General features: G+C 38.3%; 1 protein-coding gene across 3 annotated transcripts in view; it reads right to left on the bottom strand.

Annotated features, from left to right (window-relative positions):
• PARD3B (par-3 family cell polarity regulator beta) overlaps positions 1-21,428 on the bottom strand; it is a 361,423-nt gene that overhangs the window by 251,714 nt on the left and 88,281 nt on the right. For all 3 annotated transcript variants that reach the window (XM_072341851.1, XM_072341853.1, XM_072341852.1), the window contains one exon: positions 9,725-9,896. In XM_072341851.1, coding sequence (XP_072197952.1) covers positions 9,725-9,896 — 172 coding nt within the window. The remainder of the gene's footprint in view (positions 1-9,724; positions 9,897-21,428) is intronic.

The following is a 21,428-nucleotide window of genomic DNA, read 5'->3' as shown; positions in this document are numbered from 1 at the left end:
TCAATTTCCAACCAGCTCTTTCATACATTATAGCTCAGTTCTCTAATAGCAGAACAAAGTATTTCCCCATTGCTCTAAACAAGCATATCTTAAAGAAAACAAAAGCAATATACTACAAGGAAAATCCAGGAGACTGTAAACATGTTTTTTGGTGCACTGTATTTCAGCAGAATGCTTCTCCCTGTTTGTACACGATGGAAAACATAGTCAGATTTTATTTACTAAATGCAAAGACTGTTCCCATAGCTTCTGACCAGAATTACATTTCTTTGTTGCTGTCATCACAAGAAATGGTACGTAATGAAACAACCATGAGATATTCGTATTTATAGTTCTTGAGCTTTCAGTGGCAGATACCACACATATTTCCTCCTGTGTACATCTTTTAGTAATGAAGTTACTTGACATTCTATATTCAGAAATTAAATCAACATCCACATGAAAAGAGGTTCCCCACTTCTCATTTTAAGATACAAGGGTACTTATGTACATTCCTACACAGACACAGGAGAACTGCTGCTGCATTCTATCAGGAAGGTCTCTGACTGCAGGGCAAGTCTTCAGGTGGGGTTTCCACCAGGTCCCTCCTTCCACCCTTCCTGTCACAGCACACCTCAGATCCCAACCAATTCAGCCTGTTCTCACCTCTGTCAGTGCAACTCCCAGCTCCAGGCCCAACAACAGCTGGGACATTGGGATGCTGCAAAGGTGCACTGAGAGGCCTCACCTGTAGGGGTACTGCAGCAGCAGCCCAGATGTGGGGCCTGATCATACTTCCCACAGCAGGTAGAGCAGGGGCTTTGCCCAGCCAGGGTTCTTACAAAACACACAACCCTTCCAATGGCTGGCAAGGAGCAAGGTAGGAGCAGCCTGCAGCACTCATAGATCAGCACACACCACCACAGCCCAGCTGCTGGCTTCCACCCAGGGAAGGCCCTGTCCCTGCCACAGCAGCACCATGCTGCTCGCTGAGGCTAAATGCCTCAGATCTTTTGAGTACCATTGAAAAACATAAATATATATATGTATATATATATATATATATACACACATAATTAGAATTTCCCTACACGTGACTTCATTTTTAACATAATATCTTCCAATTAGCATTCGATGTAAATGGAAACTAAACTTCAGATATACCAGCAAGAATGGTTTCTTGTTACTTCTCCAACCTGCTGGACGCAGCAAAATGCATTCATCTTACTAAACAGAGTGTTGTATTTAAGCAGCATATTATCTGCATTTAAATCAATCATTTTAGGCTAATCCATCCTACAAGATTTTAAAGCTAATAGATCTCAGACTCTCGCACCTAATTTTTATTCACAGATTGAAAGGTGAAAATAAGCGTTTCTTCTATTTCAATTCCCAGTCCATTTCTCAACTTCAAATGAAACACTTAATGAACTTCACTAGCTGAATAAACTGACACAAAGAAAACATTCTCTGCACCTGCAGCGGCGGCTGCGCTGTAAAGGGCTGGTTCAGTTCTTGGGCTACATCAGTTACGGGTGCTCAGGCAGGGACTCCTCCACAGTTCAGTGCCTTGGTCTTTGAAAACTTTGGCAGCTGAACTGTACAGCCTGAATATGACATGAGTAGCATTTTATTGCTGGTAGTAGAGAAGTAAAATATGCCTCTTGAATATTGCAATGGAATTTCTAAAGAAGCATAACAAACTAGACATTAATAAAAATTTTCACAGTATTGAAATCTTGCCCAGGATTTATTTATTGTTCATTTCACCTTAATTAATATCCTTCCTTTTTTAGGCTTCCCTCAAAAATAATTCCTATTATGGTTACTTTCCATTCCAGAGACAGCAAACTACTTTTAGTGTCAAATTTCAAACTTATGCCTGACATTTGTAGGAAATTAAGATTAAACAGTGAAATCTCTGGAATCAGAGCCTTTCAGGACAGCTTGAAGGAATTATAAGAAACTGGCTGATAAGCCAGAGTGTGTCTGGCCCAGCACCCACCCAACCCACTATCCAGCATCCACCAGTAGCAAATACTTGGCAAAGGGGCCTAGGAACAGCCACAGAGCAACCAACAATCTGGTTTGCAGAAATTTGTGGTTCAAAGAGTTCTTAACCAGAGCAGGACCCTGACCACCACATTTTAAGCCTAGGATGAGTCAACATCTTGCAAATTCATCTAATTTCATTTTATCTCACTGATTTTTTTGGCTCATAACACTGAATTACAGAAGTCTGCTGAATGCCTCACTAAAGAGGTAATTTGGGAGTGTTTTAGTTTTTCAATCCCTTAGAAAGTTAAAAAGTGACAATGCTAACAAAGATTTCTTTTTTTTTCTCCCCCTCTAATTGTAGGGCTAAAAAGAGATGAGCCAAAATACCGCACACAATTCAAAGCATGCACAATTGCATGGGTTGGAAGCAACTTCTAGAGATCACCCAGTCCAACCCCCTACCAAAACAGGATCCTTGTGGTATTCATTCTCATCTCAAAGCCAGTGAGGGCACAGCATCCTCCTTCACCTAATGCCCACAGTAAAGAGACTTTGCTGCAACGAAGTAGTGAGTTGAGACAAGTGCAAAACACAAATCTGCAGCCTCTGTATCTATGGGAAAATTGTGTAACATATTGGAAGGGAGGTGCAGCTTTTGCCAGCTATGTTTAGGAGAAGTAAATACACAACTCTCCTCTTCACTTGGCTGGGATTCTGCATTTCTGCTTTGAGAAACAATCAGATTCTGAAGCAGAACTTCATGGTAAGCTGCCAAAAAATTAATCAAAAATCAACTGAGGCTCTTAGAAGGGTAAGTAAAATAGAGAGCAACAAGAAAGAACTACACAACAATGGACAAACTAGCTGAATCATTTAACTTCTACTTGTCGTTTTTCTAATGATGACTTCCATAAGATGTGTTCACCTGTACACTGAAACATGCACACACGGAAATAAACCTCAAAATCATTAGCTAATGAACATTGCAAAATTGTGTAAAAATGAATGAACTTGGTTTCTTAAATAAAAAAGGATGATTGTCTACTTCTAGACCTTTACTCACACTGAATAATATCCAACTATCAATCAGCCAAGGTTAGTAGGTTCATTTTCAACCTGAAATACAGATTTTACCGTCTTGCCTCAGAGGCAATGTATAACACAGTGCTGCAGTGATTTATAAGCACACATATCCACCTTCACATTTTTTTATACTACCTAGCACAATTTTACTGCCAGAGACTGCACTACAGCTATTCAGTACATTACAGTATATCCTTCCCAATCCTCTAGTTGCAAATATTTAGCTTACCGAAGTAGGCTGGTCTGCTTTTTAAGTAATCTATCACTTTCAAAACTAGCTATGCATCAAAACAACATATGAATAATCACTAAAATAGAAACATTACAAAACCAGTAATATCAGGAAATTTTTAATAAAAAAGCTAACACTGAGTAAACAGTACCAACAATAGTGGAGTTTTCTGATAGAATTTATTCCATCATTCTGAGCCCTGCTTATTCAACACCATCCCCCCAAACCATCCCTGAGACAATAAAAGGCTGGAGGAAATGAACATTCCTGCTGGAGCTCCTTCAAGAAAGCATGTGACTCATGACAAAGTATTTTTCTCCTTATCATATTTTCAGGGGAATAGCTCCTTACCCCAAAGTAACATATATTAGACCAAGGGCAAAGGGAGTAGAGAAATGGGAATAATGAATGAGAAACAAGAATCACTGGGGAAAGCAGAGGGGCTACCAGAAACAAGGAAGGATGCTGTTAACGTGGTACACACAAATTTATTGCCATTACTGCTACTAGATTCTTGAAAATGAGAAAAGGAAGGAAGGGCTATATTGTTTTCTAAACAGACAACATATAGAAAGGCATTGGATGTATTTTTATTTTTTTTTTGCTGCCAGGTGGCCTGAAGGTGACTGGCACACAACTGTTCTGTTTGTTTTTACACAACAAAAGGAAGGGATTCCATCCAAGGGGATTTGGACAGGCTTGAAAAGTAGGCCCAGGAGATCTAATTGCAGCCCTTTGCTACTTAAAGGAAACTTAAAAACGGGGGAGATTGACTTCTCATATCAGGAACAGTTTCAAAATTAAAAGAGGGGAAATTTAAGCAAGGTATTAGGAGGAAATTCTTCATGATGGTGAGGCCTTGGCACACACCTCCCTGGAGAATCTGCAGATGCCCCATCCTTGAAGGCGCTCAAAGCCAGCTTGGATGGAGCCATGTGCAGCCAGCTCACAGCAGAGAACTGGCATGAGAGGGGCTTTAAGGTCCCTTCCAACCCAAGACATTATGTGATTGTGATATATGTATACACACATACATCCTTCATAAAAAGCACTCTGTATTGGTTTTGCCACAACACAAAAGAAACCCCTGTTTTGTTAGTGCAAAGCTCATTTCCATGAACCAAGGATAGGTAAGTAATATCAAGCTCAAGTCATGAGGTCAAAATACACCATGCCTGCACTCTGACTGAAATGAAAAGTTATCTTCAAACCTTTAGCTTGCCTGGGAACAGAAACTATTTGTTTTAAGAACTCAAGTAGACTTTAATTGATCATCACAATTCTTTAAAACCAGATTAAACCAAATGCCACAGAGAAGACAAATCCATCAAGTACAGAGCCATCCTCACAACACCTGTGACAAACTGCACAGAACAGTGCTTCATTTCACTGCTGTAAGAGCAGCTCTTAGGCACAGAAAAAAGAAGTCCTATCTGCTTAATGAAATAAACAGTATTGCTTCAAACAACAGAAGCTTTTACAATGCATTTTTCATGTAAACTTACCAGTTTCAAAATGTTAATTTCTTCTGAATCATACGGCAGAGAATTACTCAACGTACTGACAAACATCGACATGCTCTGCCAATAAACTGACATTGCAAGATTAAGATGAACAAGAGAGCTTTTACATTAAAAAACCTCTCCAATTTGAAACAGCACATATGCTGTATACAAGCAATAGCAACATTTTGTCAAATGAATACATTCAGTTCATACCTGTTTTCATAACATTTAAAAAAAGCATAACCACACTTTATTCCTCTGTATTTAAAAGTGCACTGTCTGCATATACACTGCTTAGCATCTCAACACCCACTTGGAAGAGGACTAACCAAATACATGCCATTTACAATGCCCTCAAGCCTACTTCAATAGGCACTTCAAACCAGGCAAGAGAGGATCATCTCTTCCCGAGTTCTGAGGTCACCCATAGAGGGCAGACATCCCTATGCCACAGAGAACCACTGGGCTCCATCAGACACCCAAAGGGAGAGCACCCAGAAGAAACCTCACCTTCCATCCCCTGTGTTTCCAAAGCTCAGACATTACCAGTGGAAGCATCTGTTCTTATCTGCTGCTGCAAATGCAACTGAGAAACAGCTTTGACTGACTTATCAACTCAAACAGGAAGAATTATTCATGCTTAATACCAAAGACCCACAGAAAAGCAGCAAGTTTCTGTGCACTCAAGCATCATCTGTTGAATAAAGCAACTGCTCTGCACCAGTCACAAAGGCATTTCCAACTCAAACTGACACAGCCATAAAATAGATCTTCCATAAATAAGTTACTGTATCCTTTCCTCTTCAGTCCTTATAGGCTGAAAAAACAAACTGGCATCAGGAAAAAAAAAAAAAAAAAAAAAAAAAAAAAAAGAAAAGAAAAAGAAAAAAAAAAAAAAAATTAAATTACTTATTCATCTTTCCTGATCTAATACCTACCATACAGGGAAAACCACTATAAAAGAACATGGGTCTGTTAGGTGCAAAAGGGCCAGCAGCTTGCTTGCAGGTGCACTGTGAATTTTAAGATGGCTGATATGGCCAACAGAAGTACAAGCACTTGAATCTCAGACTGTTCTGCTGATTTAATTGAAAAGCCTTACTTAAAGTAATATGAAAATTCTGCTACTAATTCACATATACTGGCATGTCATAAACTAGAAGAGTTACTGTGATAAAGCAGTGCTTTTAAAGCAAACAGAACATTCTGAAGCAACTCTTCCCCATGATCTGGGGGAAGCACTAGCTGGCAGATCAGGCTATTGGTTGCACAAAGCACTGCCTATGGACCAAGGGTCTGTGATGAGGGATGCTGCCACTGGATTATCACTTTGCAATAGCCTGACGGCAGCTGCTCCAAAGAACATGGATGCATCGGTTTCATCAGCAGGTACCTGGCGGTAACAATTCACTTGGAAAAGACTTATGAAAAGAATAAGAAAATATTTGCAAACTTCAGACTAGAAATACCCAGAACAAAAGATTTGAAAATATTTTCGGAAGATTGTATTACTTCACACTTGGCATATTAGCTGCTACCATAAAGTTGTGCTTTACCACTCTACATTGCTACCTCATTTTTAGTAATTCTAACAGCATGTACAACTACAGAACACTCAAACTGTTATCTTAAGGATACCAGACTGAATCATTTGCACAATATGGCTAGTACATCTAATGTATGTAACCCCAGCCACCTTGGGCTCTCTAAAGAGTTTCTAGTCCCTACTCTGCAAAGTCTTTTCAACATCACTTCCAGTCAAAGAGAAATAATAGGTTGTGATGGAGTCCAAAAAACACACTGCCCACAGAAGTGATGCTAGTTATTACTCTACCACCAACATACCAGGCTCTCCAAATGTTTCATCATTCTAAATACCTGTTAGCTGATTGGTTATTGCACCAAAGAATATATTCACAATTTGCCAAAAATCCAAGATAATATATTTTGGTGCTATGAAGATAAATGATCAACAACATCAATAAGGATGTAGAAGACATTCATCTAAATGGCACTTGACTGGAACAGCAAAACCTACTAACTGAGCATCACACGGGAAATTTCTCAATTGCTTCTTAAATGACTTCAATATGCTATTTTAAATAAATATTTTGGTATCTCAATTCATCCAATTCAAAATAGTTTTGCCTCATTACATTTGTTCAGTCAGAACAAAGGAGGTGCAGGAACAACACAGACCAAAAATAAAACATCTCTAGGGAGGACATCTGATCCCAGAGAAAACAAAGCCTTGTGTAAGCAATGGGGAAAGGACTAGTTGGCAGGCGTGATCTGAATCCAATCAAACTGCTGAACTCTTCAGAGCATGCGGACGTTCACAAGTAACTGTTGGGAACCTTTATGATAGCCTGAAAGGGCTTGGATTCAGCTAGCCAGACGACCATTTCTAGCACTTCTTTAAAATGAGTTATTTCCCTGGGGCATAGATTGCATTATACTTACCATAGAGTACAGTTAATGCAACTCTAAAGTATTCAATGTACTAAGAAACAACAGAAAAAACTGCAATAAATTTAAGACAGTGCTTGGGGTTACAGATGTTTATGGTTACCTCCATTAAATTGCAAATACTTGCACCTCACCATGTAATGGACACAAGTGTTTTTATTAATAACATTAGTGTTTCTACATTTCTCTCAACCAAAACCCACATATTCACCTGTTCTGAAAGGACAGATGGAACTATTTTAGAAGTGATCAAAGAGCCAAGTAAGTTCCTGAAATATTTTAAGGATGCTAAGTACTAATAAATTAATTTGTTACCAAGAAAGTGACATTTTATCATTTTATGTCACTTTCCCATGTGGTAAGGTACCCTTAGTTTTCAAGGTAAATATAGGATTGCCTTTATTTTTGTTTATTTTCAAAGTTCTAAGTAAGTGTAAGTAAAGGTACCTAACTACATAATGGAAAAACTATGATTTCAGACAGTCAGAATGGTCACTGCAGAAAAATATCAGCCACAAAAAATAGTAGAAGTATCCTAAAATAAAAATATATATATTCCCCCCTTCATCGCAATTTCTATCTAGTCAGTAAAGGCTTTAGGACTAGTTATAGTACGTAGTTAACTGTATCAAACATATCATTTATTTTAAGGAGTTTCAAGGCAGTATCTTAAGTGCCTTTTCTAAAATCTGTGCTGATTCTTTCATGTTTGAGAACAACAGCATTTAGTTTCACATAATTACAAGGCATTGTTTCTACGTGAAACCACGGGTCTGGTTTCAAGGCATAATAAATATCAGGAAAAACAAAAGAAAACCAAAGTTGTTCCACAATCTGTCAATTGATTTAACAACAAATTCCCTATATTTCATCCCTAAAGGCCATTTGCAAAAACACTCTAAAAGGCCAAGCTCAGGACAGCTCTTTAAACAGCTCCACTACAGAAAACAACAACATTTGCTCATAATGTGTACATTTAATCACATCATTGTTCTAGAAGAAAAGCTTTTTAAAATTATTAGTATTTACTTCTGCTAGCAAGGGTGAGTCAATTCAATAATTAGGCAACCAGACTACTGTGGTTCATGCGTCAGTGAGGTTGATCTGACCAAATCTTTCTTTTTTTCTTATATTTCTCATTTTGCCTCCAATGAATACAGGAACATAATTTAAGGTCCAGGAAGTTACACAAGAAAGATAAAGGAAAAAATTAAGTGCAAAAAACTGTTATCAGGGATGAAAAGTCCAGAAGAGAAAACAGTTTCAGGCTCCAGACCACCTTAACAAAACTGACAGGTATGAAAAAAAAAACAAAAAAACAGATTTTCTACAAGCTAAATTAAAATCTGAAACAGAAACGCTGAGGCAAATATATTATATTTATGTTCTCTTTTTTTAAAAAACAAACAAAAAAAACAAAACAAAAAAACCACACCTATTTAAATTTCAAATATATATTAGAATAGCAATGAAAAGTAAAATCAAAGCCTAATTGGCTCTGCCTATAGCATGTGGTATTACATGTGGTATTACTCCTCTAAACTCTACAGCACAACAACTCCATAAATGCTAACAGAACTGAAAAATCTGGTAGTTTAATGGTGAGCTCAAGTGCACTGGCTGTTCCACATAAAACTGCATGAGGCTGAAATACTCCCCTCTCCAGCACTCAACTTTTGCTCAGTTTCTGACTGAATCTTTAATGATTTTTTTTAAATACAGCTCCAAGGTAAGTGGAGAATGATACCTACTTTCCAAAACATGCTAAAATGCACTTATATCACGTTACATAAAAATATCCAGTAAATGTCATGGCATATGAGAAATTCCCGTGTGCGTCATTTAAGAGATTTTTCAATATTCATAAGGGTAGAGAGAGAACCAGAATGACCAGTTAAAAAATATGAACCTAAACAGCTTCATGCAGTTTGGATTTCAATACTTCTACAACAAGCATAAAAACTAGCACAGACTTCTATCATAAGTTATATTGAGCAACCTCATCCAATGAAGTTTATCATAATGTTTTATTGTAGTGCTTTCTTTAAATCAGCCATTTTCTTTAAAGTAGTATTACAATAAAGAGACAGCTGAATACTCAACTTCTGAAGGCAAAAGTTGACTCTTCTACAAGAGTAGCAGAACTAGAGGTATTATTTTCAACTCATTCCATCCACTTCAATCCAATTTTCTACTTTGGATCTTTACGAGACTGCCATCAGTACTTGAGAATACAGCATGAACTGCACAATAAATGCAGTTGAAATACAGAGGCTGCCCAACTTTTCTCATTACAGTTATCTTCACTAAATCACAAGGCAAACAGAAGAGTCACTCCCAACCCTGTCCCACCCCCCCAAAAAAAAAAATATTCTACATATACATAAAACAGAAGCTCAGAAGAAATAGACACTATAGGTTAGTTAAAAATAATAATAACCATGCAAAATATACATACCAAGTTTTAGGGCAGAAGGAGTCACTTCAATCTCACCCCCGATCGGTTGAAAGGCAGCCAGCTGAGCCGCTACCTCTGCCTCAAACAGGTCTGGGCTACTTCTGTCTGTCATGTTCCCATTGGTGCCCTCAGACTTGTGGTGGGGCTCTTGCTCATCGTAAACAGCAATCAGCTACAAAAAACAAAAGATAAAACACCATTTGCATATTTTAAAGTGTTCCAAACTTACTTTATTTAAAATAAAAGTGATCAAGTTATGGGAGTAGAAAACAGTCTTTCCTGAGAACAGCTAGCAATAAGAATAAACATTCAGGAAAGCACATACATTTGTGCTTAAGTACATTCACTTCAATATGACTTAAATACATGCTTCTGCATTCCTTGGTGATGGCATGCTGTTCTCAGAGGTAGCATGCTATGAATAGAGAACATCTTCTGTTGTTCCAAAATATTTACAGCTGAACATGCTTAAACATACAAACCAGCATTTAAATTTTATGGGAAGGAGGGTGTTATATTTCTTTAAAAGTTTATTGGTGTTGACTGACACACTGGGGAGATGTAACACAGACATGGAAGCTGTATGGAGCAAGCAGGTAAAGCTTTCATTTGTTTATGAGTACATAATAATTTTATTCAAGTTCAAGTTGTAGCCATCACAGTGACAGAGTAGAACTCCCTTAATCCCTGAACCTGTGCCTCTGTAAGAGAATAAGGTAGAGACACATATACATGTATGAACTCACCATAGATCTGTTACAGTTTCTCCTCATTCTCTCCCACAAACTGATCCCATCTATTTTGTTTTCCTTAATTACTGGCTATCCACAACTTCAGGCCCACTGTAAAGCACAGAGATGCTGCAAACTCTGCTATCCAAACTCACATTAAAGTTAGTACGGGAAGACCACAAATATATAAATCAAATATATGTATACAAATGTATACAAAGACCACAGAAATAGTTTGTGCGTCAGCTCGCCTGGCCTACAAGGAACTTCCTCTTAGTCTTTACTATGTTCATCAACAAGTGACTTATGTGTTGCCTGGTGTAGGTTGCTGATACAGCTCGAGGAACTGGATAAAAAGAACAAATTCTTAATGAACCTAAACAAACCAGACAACTTTCTGCTCCCAGCCAATGAGATACCCAGCACCCCAGAGCCCTCTCCAGGAAGGGAAGAGATGGCAGCAGCAGTTCAGGCCAAGAAATTGTCCTGCCTGATTACCATCTATTCTCCTCCCACTCCCACAACAAACACTGCCTAAAAACAATGTGTAAGTTAGCTTTGTCTTTAGATGTTTTTTCTTTTCTTCTCTTTTCCTGAGCTCCCTAAGATTAACCAAGTTCTATTTAGCAAATTCTGAGTAAGAACATCACATACACCTGGTTAGGCAATGCCAGGGCATTTGCAGGAACAATCTAAAGAACTGATTTACTACACTGCCTCAGCCCTCTGTGTTATTTTAAGGCACACATACACACTCACTCCATAAAAATACTAGTAGATCAAATCTTCTCTGACACTTCCAAGACATGTCAAAAATTATATCCTGTGATAAGCAGTGTATTGAAACAAAGAGACAAACATTTAAAGGACCTCATCTGCCTAAGGGAACAAATGAACGTATGAGAGGGAAAAGAAAGGAAAAATAAAAAGAAAAATTCCAAAGTGCTTCTAAGGATGAAAGTGACATTTTCAGGTCTTTCTCTCATTTATAATTTCATTGCCAGAAGCGTGTCAACTTGTATTTACCAATAGCACTTCAGAAGAGCCAAAACCCCTTAAATAATCAGGTAGAAAACTGCTTTTTTTTTTTTTTTTCCTTCTAATATGGAATCTGTTTCTTTTCCACAGTCACACAAATGGCTCTTAGAGCACACACTTTGTTTTTTATTACTCCAAAACTTAAGGGAAACATTCATCTCAGCACCAAAACCTACAGACTTCATTACTGCACTTCAAGGAAACTACTAAGACATTTACATTGCATTTACTACCAGACATCACTACTCCTTGCAATTACACATGGTCAGAAAGGCCATTTTGGAGCCAGACACCAAGAGACTGTGTTAACTGATCCAGCTGAGTTCCAGCAACAACAACAAAAAATGTTGATTTTTTCTGTTTGTTTTTCAAGTGACTACCCATGTTGTTGCTGTTGCTCACAACTCAAGAGCTTTCACAACATTTGCCCATCTCTTAGAGGGTGTTCTTTCTCACTCACTTTTACCAGGCAAACTGTTTTTTAAGCAAGTGACCATTATCACCAATGAGTTTTATTGCAATGAAAGCACTGACGAAGACAGTAGGATAAAAATTCCATTTGAGCATTTGGAACACAGTGTGCGGTAAACAGAGCTCAGCAGTGACCTGATGGGAATAAAGTGTATTCCTCCACTGGACCAACCTGAGCCTCTCCATGGTTTCACTGCCCAGCATACTAAATGCTGTATTACATTGTGGCAGTCTACACTCACTGACGAAGGATGTTAAAGACCAAAAATAGAGACTGGATCAAAACACTTTGACAAGCTGAAGGAAAAAATCAGCAAGAACTGTCAAATGGAAATATGCAAGCACCATCTCAAACTGAGACCCTGAAACACAGTGGTGAGAAAATAAGAGATCCACAAAATTAAGCCAAGAACACCAGCATAACTTAGAGTCATTTTAATTAGAGCATGGAAAGGAGATACTGCAAGTACAACATAAACTAATAATAAAGATTCAATGTCTTTCCTCACCAAGGAAATAACGGCCATTTGTTTTCTAAAATGGTTACTTAAGAGACAACTACTCAAAGGCTGCAGCTGCAGGAGAGCCCTACCAGTAGCAGTCCCAACGGTGTAAATATAATACTGATAAAAGTATTACAAATATTAGCCTTAGCCTGTCAGAGGGAAAACTATTGAAGCTACACATATCAGCTATTCAAAAATAATTGCAGTAATTGATACATTTCCAGTATGGAAAATCCATTAATAGGAACAGACTGCAAATGCCTCCTGATGAAAAGAACTTCAGAACACATTAAGAAATCCACCCCAAACCTATCATAGCAACAACACTGTTGCAATAGTAGTTTTGTTCTTTACCAGTCCAAAATTTCAAGACTTGAGCTCTGTAGAGCAGCTAATTATTATTTTTTTTTTAAACAGATTAAGACATGACTTCAAACATTTGTGAACTGCAGAAGTTATGCAAGTACTCCTTTGTGGTTTGGTGCACTTACTGTACTTCAGCGTCTCAACTTTTCAGAGATTTTTAAAGGAACACATGAATATCTGCCATCAAAGTTATCTATTAATTTTTATGTCATGCAACCACAGGATATCCTATGCTGGAAGGGCCGTCCAAGGATCACAAAATGAATCACAGAATGACTTGGGTTGGAAAGGATCTTAAAAATCATCTTGTTTCAACTCCCTTGAAGGGAAAGGTCTGTCAATGCCAGCCCCTAGTTCCACACAGCACCACCCAAAACCAAGCCCTGTACCTGAGAGCACTGTCCAAATGCTCCTTGAACTCTCTGGCAGCTGATGGCCATGTCCATTACTGTGGGGAAGCTGTGCTCATTGCCCAGTCACCCTCCCATGCAGAACCTTCCTAATCCCCAACCTGACCTCCTGTAACACAGCTCCCCTCATGACTTACTGAGACATAGCCACAACATAAGTCAGCAGTAAGAAACAGTACTGTTTTATCAGCATTTTCATTAATAGTAAGTGTGGCAATCTTATCACAAGGCAGTTTACAAGGTCAAATTCTAATTTTGAATTGTGTCCTGTGGTACTTGTCTTTCAATATTTTATTGATATTCCAATTAGGAAACTTGCAGAAAAATAAAAGAAAATTGAGTAAAAATCAAGTGGCTCTATTCCCAAATGCAGAACAACACGCACACATTCAATGAAGAAGAACAGAGCTGTATAAAAGGGTGGGTAAATAGCCAAGAGGAAGACAACCTTACTGAGTGAATGGGTCTGGAGGCAAAGCAACAGCTTGTTTTACAACAGAGAATCACAGCCCACTGAGCAACAGAAGGCCCCCCAGGAAATCCCCCCAAGAGAGACAAGAGGCACTCTCAGCCCACTGTCCTGCTGCACCCTACTCAAGCAAGCAGGGGAAGCGCTCCCCAAGATACAGCTGCACCATCTTTTTTTTCAGTGCTTGCAATTTAAGCTTCATTAAATATAAATTGAACTTCAAAGAAAACCATTGCCATCTCTGAGCCAATAGCACAACTTTACAAATCTTGCCTAATGGCATTTGGCTGTTAAACCAGTAACAACTGGCTTCCCCTAGCCCTAGACAACATTTTAAATGCAAGGTTTTGTAAACATTCCTTTTTGTATGATATTTTTGACAATTAGATTACTGTTAATAAGGCTAAAAAGTGGGTATTTTACAGCTTTTCTGTACTGAATTAGAGAACAGACATAACTGTTTCCTTTCTGTACCAAAACACCACGCGTGTACACAGAGCTCCAAGAAGGGATGAAATAAAAGTTTGCTTGCAATTAAATTAATCAGCTTTCATTCACAGTTAAGATAAAATCCCTAAGAGAAATTCCCAGGCACAGGCTGGCATCAGCACATCACTGATAGGATTCTCAGCAGCTGGAATAATACACTTAAAAGCACCAGGAAGAGTTAATGCTCAGTGTGTTCCATTTCAGTTGGACAGAAGGCTTTCATCTTCATTTCCCCCCATATTCAGAACATCTACTTTCTTTACATTCTTTTCTCACTATGGGCAGTGAAAGCCTGTAAAATTCTGTTTGTTCATGGTGTTTGTTTCCCTAGTACTTCATTACTTCAATTCTCATTTAAGAGAAAAGGCCAGGTACGTGTGTTGGTCTATACATATATATACACACATACATGCTTTTTTTCAGCAATCTATATTTCTGGCAGTTAGTACTCCTGTGGGAGTGATTATCAGGTACCTTTAAAAACAATTTTGGAATTGTTTTATTATTTTTTCTTCCTTCCAATTAAAGACTTTCCACACAAACCACTCACATCTTCACAAGAACTGTTTTGGAAGGGCGGATTAACAGCTCAGCAACTGCTCCACTGAGCTTCCTGACACATGGAGAAAAGATGGCTCAAGCTACAGCAAAAACCAAGTTCTCCACAGCATCACATTACCTTGCTCTCTGACCTGTCAATGTGGTTTCTCTAAGATTTAAGCTTTTATTTACCCTCCACAAATACACAATGGAGGTAGAAAGACATGGAGTGTTTCTGTATGTAACATCTTGATGACAGAAAACAGCAAAGTTCAAAATAAGACTACAAAAGATCAGAGGTGTTCACACCTGCAAACAACCAGCCACACAGACAGATGGAGACAGGCTGCCGCTGACAGCGGCTGAAAACAGCCTCCATATGGCCAATGCAGACGAGAAGGCATCCCCTTCCTTTTCTTCCCCTCCTCCACCTCCTTTCTGCCTTCCTTTCAGGAAGGTTATATGCTTGGCCATGCTGGATCCCCAGTAGCACCCTGATCTACCAACAGCAGCTTAACAACCATGGGTGCTGTGGGGAGCACCCAGTGCTGCCTGCTTACATATAGCAAAGGCTCAGTGCAACAGAAAGCCCAACAGATGTGTTTTCTCCTGCAGAACCTTCTCCATGGGCCCACATTATGCTTCGCCTCCAACACTTTAAGAGGACAAAACCACTTTTGACTGAGAATATAAGATACATTAAAGAGTGAATTATGAAGAGAAAACTTCAGGAAGGTGTTGTGGAAACTTCCTCAGAGCTCCACAAACTCATTAACCTAAAATCAGATTTTATATATTGCTTATGAAAAACTTCAGTTCAAATGGTTAAAAGATGAAAGTCTAGTAATAGTGTGACATAGATAGAACTGAGGTAATTAGGGTACCTCAAAAATGGATGAAAGTGTTATTTAATTTTTCAATTTAAAACTTACCTGGAGCTCTACTGCCTTCCTTCAGTGTTCTTTCAATGTATTCTTCTGGCACGTACTGATAAGTATATGAAATGGTTTTCCTGTAAAATAGCTTGCCTTGGAATTACTCTAACTTAAAGGCTGTCAAAGAAAAATACCCATGTATGCACCATATGGCAGCCTTCCTTCACACCTACATGTGAAAACAAATTAAAGATACATCACATGAAAGCTATGGTGATTAGCCCATCTTGTTTACCTACATGCCAAAACTGTATACACCAAAGTGTCTTCCCAAAGACCAGCCAACACTTTTCCTACTCTTGCTGTTCAGATATCTTTCAGTACCAAAGCTTCTGGACTGATTTGTTAATATTAACTGTGTTGAACTCTCATCTTGCCACTGAATTTGGGTTGCTACTCAAGTTTACCTAACCCAAGCTCCAAGGTTTCTAACAGTTTCTTAACACCCTGTTGTAACTCCTGATTTACTTTTATTACTATTTATTGTTATTGCAGGAAGGTCCTAAACTAATCTTCAAAGGTTATAAAGCCTGTTAAGGTATAATGCTCGAGAAAACCCTTTTGTGCATGCTTCTCAAAGTCTATCTGTTGTGGTTTTTTTCTGTGATAACCTCACTTTCTGTTATTTCACTGCAGCTAAACAGGCAGTTGATTTCACGGGAGGTTTTTTGTTGTTGTTTTTAAAGGTCACAGCAAAAATTCTACCTCATTGATGAGACCTTACCCACTTTCTCCTTCCTGTCCAACCTGCTCCTTTGCAGCCCCACGTGATGGTACTTCAAACAATGCAGCTGATTGGGTACTTAACATTGATATTTGTGGCAAAGTTTGATGAGCCCTTCAAGCATGACCTAGATGTAATTTTTTAAGCCACTTAGTAGCTACTTGAGAGCTGTTATGGAGATCCACAGTAACAATACAGACATTCCTTGAGGGCTGACTCTGGGTAGCTTCCCTGGCAGATATAAATGCTAGTGCTAAAATGTCAAGGATTTATAATTATGATGGCGGATGCATAAAACACATAAAACAAGCCTTATTAGGGTTGATTGAAGTAAATATACCAAAGGACATTTCTCCTTTCTTCTGTAAAAGATTCATGTTCTGTGCTATTTGTAACCTGTCATAGTTATTATGTTTTCATGTGAAATAGCTTCTGAGTTTTTCTAGATAACAAATGCCCTTTGTTTTCAGTCCTTTATCAAAGGAAAAACAAATGGAAGAGGGAGGGGAAAGAACAGGATTGATTAGGTCCTTCCTGGTTACAGTGAAGCTGACTACTTTCACCTACACTGACTTTGCAGAAGACATGCTAATTTTGGAGATTCCATTTAAAACAGAGTTGGTAGAAGATATCAGTGTAGTAACTGATATCAAAGACTGCATTACTTAGTAGAAAAATGGTTGTACAATGCATTAATGTACACAGTGCCTTTGAAAAGATGAAACAGTGTCCTGACACCTGAAGCAAGACAACCTTGTCTGCAAGAATGGGAAATAACAGTTACTATATCGTTGGTAAATGTTGATAAACATTCGTTTTTGTTACATGAGCTACAGTATCTTTCTCCTACTTTAGAATAGTACTTTGACTTGGATAAGCTCAATTCCATACACAAACCTCCTGTGGACTACACCATAAAAAAAGGCAGAGCCATCACAAATCCAATCCCTGATAAAGCAAGCACCTTTGTTGAACAGAAAATCCAAAGTAATGACTACTATTCCAAATCATGAGTGGACAAGTAAGGCCACAGTGTGGATAGCCAAAAGAAGAGTTCCTATCATGGCTCAAGGTGCTCCTAAAGCCTGCTCCTGTCTCAGCAAGCACCTGCTCTGTCAGAAGCATTCAGCAGACTTCTCTACCCAACTCCTCCTCTCCTTACACCACCTTCCAAAATGCATTTGAAGTCCTGGAAAATCTGGTGGGTTCAATCAAAAACAGGCACAAGTGAGAGAAGATACAGCATCTCTCAGACTTGAACTCTTCTTTGTAACAAGGTTTCTGAGTAACCAAAAGTGGGAACAAACAAGCCTTAATCCAGCCAGGAAGGAACCACATGTACGGTGGTAGCAGACAGTCATACTCACCAGTATCCACTGTACCCATTCTTCTTCCTAGAAGATTCATTCCTACTCCATTCACACCCTGTGCACACTTTCCAGACCATTCACATATAAATCTTTGTGGGCTGTTAACTCTCAACAAATATCCATTAACTGTCTTCACCCTGAAGCTAGCTGTGGTCTCAGGCACTGAAGAGAGGAGATGAGCTGCTTCCCTTGACTTGATGGCTACAGCCCTGCTGCCAGCCAAAAGTGCACTGAGCCTTCCCAGCCAGAGGCACACTGCTGGCTTTTCCACCTGGGCCACAAGGTGCTGGCCCCTCTGCAAATACAATCAGTACCATTCAGTACACCCAAGTAACTTCTGTAAAACCAGTTAGATTCAAGGTGTTGTATGAATTCCATCATTCTTTCTCCATCTCCCACCGATCTGACAGTATGCATTGTACGAAATCCAGTTTTTGCTTTGGCCACAATTGGTCAATGACAGCATATGAATTAGCTGACCATTTGTTTTTAAGAAGCCTCAATTTTTTTTTCAAAGGACATTATGGGATGGGAGAGTGGAACTTCAGAAGTGGAAAAAAATAATAATAATAAAGAAGGAGGAAAAACAAAACAAAACAAAAAACCAAAACACAAAATACTTGAATTGTAAAACCCACCAGAAAGTGCAAAACCATCTGCACAGCACAACACACACAACAACTTTCATTAGTGTAGACAGGCTTGATAAATCTTGGGATGTTGCCACACGTCATACAGTTCTCACACTGTGTTTCTGTCTGTGCAGAAAAACATTTCAGTATTTACAACTGCCAAGAGTCCTATTCTTACTGATGCCTAGTTTAGTTAGGCTGCATTATTGGTCCTGCCTCTGACAGTTTATGTGTCAGGCTCCAGAAAGGCAAAAGTAAGCTTACAGAACTGGTTGTCACCTCAATGAGAAGAGGTCTGTCTGTAGCAATCATGCTATCAGTCTCTACCAGTTTGTTATTAATCCTATCAATAAACAATTCTCAGGAGGTTTCTAGTGCATTATAGTACTGCATATACACCCTTCTGGAAGAAAAACAAAACAAAAACCTTCTGCCTTTCTTGCAATAACCTCATTTTCCTAAACCACAGCCCCACAAGCCTCAGCAATAGCATGTATTGTAGCTGATCTGGGCCTAAAGCAACTATATCCATACAGCAAGTTCATAAATATTACCCCAATTACGTATAACATTTGAGAAAAAGGAAGGGGGGGGGGAATGGAAGGGGAAGAGAACAGTAGTTTGAAGGGAATGTCATGGAAATCCTTGGAATTCATTTAGCAGTTGGCTAGATAGCACGCTTTGTGATACCATGCTTATTAATAAATCCAGTAAAGTCAATCATTATCTCTCAGAACTCTGTTTTCTAACATATATATTTTAAAAGGAAAAACAGTTCAAGAAGTTTACAAAAACTGAAGAATATAATTACTATAAAGTGATGCTTTCTCAGAAGATCAATACACTGCGAAGTAGTGAAACATTCAGAAACTTTAAAACAAGTGTAGTGGTTCCAAACATTGCAGTTCCAGAAATATGTGTTCTCAAATGAACCATTGGAACAGAAGGACTAGAAAAAAAATATTTTGACTTGACATCTTAAAGCACCATTACTGTGAAAACAATGAAACTAAAAGTAAAATTTCCAAAGATAGTCACAGCTCTGGCAACAACAAAAAACCTTTCAGTGACAATTATTCATTTCAGCAATCAGTTCATAACAGACATCCTACTGCTGCTTTCCTCATTATACTCCTTAAAAGGATGATCTACATGTTATAAATTTCCATCATTTTTTTACCCTAGAATTAGCTGCCCACAGCATAATTTCAGAGCTCAGTTCCTTAATTTTTTAGTAAACAAATTAAATGCTGACATCACATTCAAGATTCACAGCAAAAATTTAACATTTTATTTTAAGGTTTTTCAACTGAGAATCCAGAAAACAACTGTCAAGAAAACTCTATTTGCAAAGTCAGTAACAGCTGTGTATGTATACCTGCATGTTGTTTATCCCTCAGACAGAAAGAAATGTGCTTGCGAACAATAGCCTCAAAGACAGGCCCCTTCTACCGTCCACACAGTGGTACTTGCTATTCAAGTATGAACACATCTTATTTAACTGCAATACATAATAAAAAAGAGCTGCTATTTAAGCATGTTATAGCACTAGGAATGTACTTTTTCTTCCAGAGCTGTACAGGATCCAAAATATAAAACTAAAGCATTTTTTCCATAAATGATCATCTAATGAGCAATTATAGTGATTTTGACATGTTCTTCATTTCCAAGGCTGAACTCAATGCCTTATGAAATACCTCTGAACATTCACTCGATGAAGAATTTTGTAAGTTTAACTGACTATAAGTCTGACCTCTGAACAATGAATAAAATTATCTTAGTTTCCTTAAGAAATACAATTTCCTGTAAAAAGCACCAAAAGAAAACCAAACTTTTCTGTTGTATTGAATATATTGTACAATAATACACTTGATTTCTCACCTACATTAATTTAGCAAACTCTTTATTAGATAATTAGAGAAACACTAAATATACCTAACTAGGAAGGTGAATTTAATCAACAGATTTATCTATTACTTCAATTAAATAACCAAATGCTGTTTAAATGTGATCTGAAGCTTTCTGTTTTAACATCTTCATGCTTAGGACACAGCTGAATACTGACTGCAGCAGTCTGAATACTCTGCAAAACAGTGATATGTCTTGGGAATAAATGGCTTCAAACTATTCAGATCATTACTCAGAAATTTCAAATGTGATTTTTGAGAGAGAGGCTTGCTCATTCATTCTCCACTCTTCATTACAAATGATAAAGGAAACTATTCATAAAGCAAAACATTTCTATAACAAATAATTCAATGATAGATGAAGCTTCACTTTCAAAAATAAGCTAAGCTACCCAATAAACATTGCAATGAGAGAGGAGTAAAATCCCTTCAGCTAACAGAACATTCTCAGCTTCAGCCATCATGAATTTATGAATACCTTGAACATCATGAGAAGTGATTAGAACTGGAGCCACAAAAACAGTTCAGTATTTCAGCCTCCTCTGGACAAACAAGCCTGTAAAGACCCCATAAAAGAGAGTTCATGTTTCCCTGGCTTTACCATCAAGTTCACAAGTGAACTCATAGCAAAATCACATTTGCCTATCTCACTACCGCATTGCCTGCTTACCTGATGTTATTTTAAAGGTCTGAAAAACAAACACTGAGGTTGCTAGAAAATGCTAACAGAACTGACCACTCAGTTCCTTGTCTATTTTTATGGAAGAATTCTAAACACCATTTTTCCCCCCTCCAGGAAAAACAATAGCACCCTATTAAGTGAGGAACATCCCCATTCCTCTGAAGCAGTCCCTCCACCAGTATCTGGGCTCCCACTCTCTGCAGCAAGCCCTATCTTTGTAATGACAAGCTGCTCTTCAAGACTTGGCTTACTGGGCTTTCCAAAACCCATGGGGAAAAAAACATCCTCAAAGAGAAGCTCCAGGCAAGTAACACATACATTCATGTTGCCTCGAATCCTTATCGTCCAGTAAAATTGTTTTCTTTACAGGAGACCATGAGTGTTTTTTCCCCACTTAACTGCAAGCAAGTCTCATGGGTTCCTACCCAGTGTAA

The sequence above is a fragment of the Excalfactoria chinensis genome, chromosome 7 (genome assembly GCF_039878825.1).
Source record: "Excalfactoria chinensis isolate bCotChi1 chromosome 7, bCotChi1.hap2, whole genome shotgun sequence".
NCBI lineage: Eukaryota > Metazoa > Chordata > Aves > Galliformes > Phasianidae > Excalfactoria > Excalfactoria chinensis.
The sequence above is the reverse complement of the archived record's forward strand: the minus strand, read 5'-3'. Positions and strand labels throughout refer to the sequence as shown.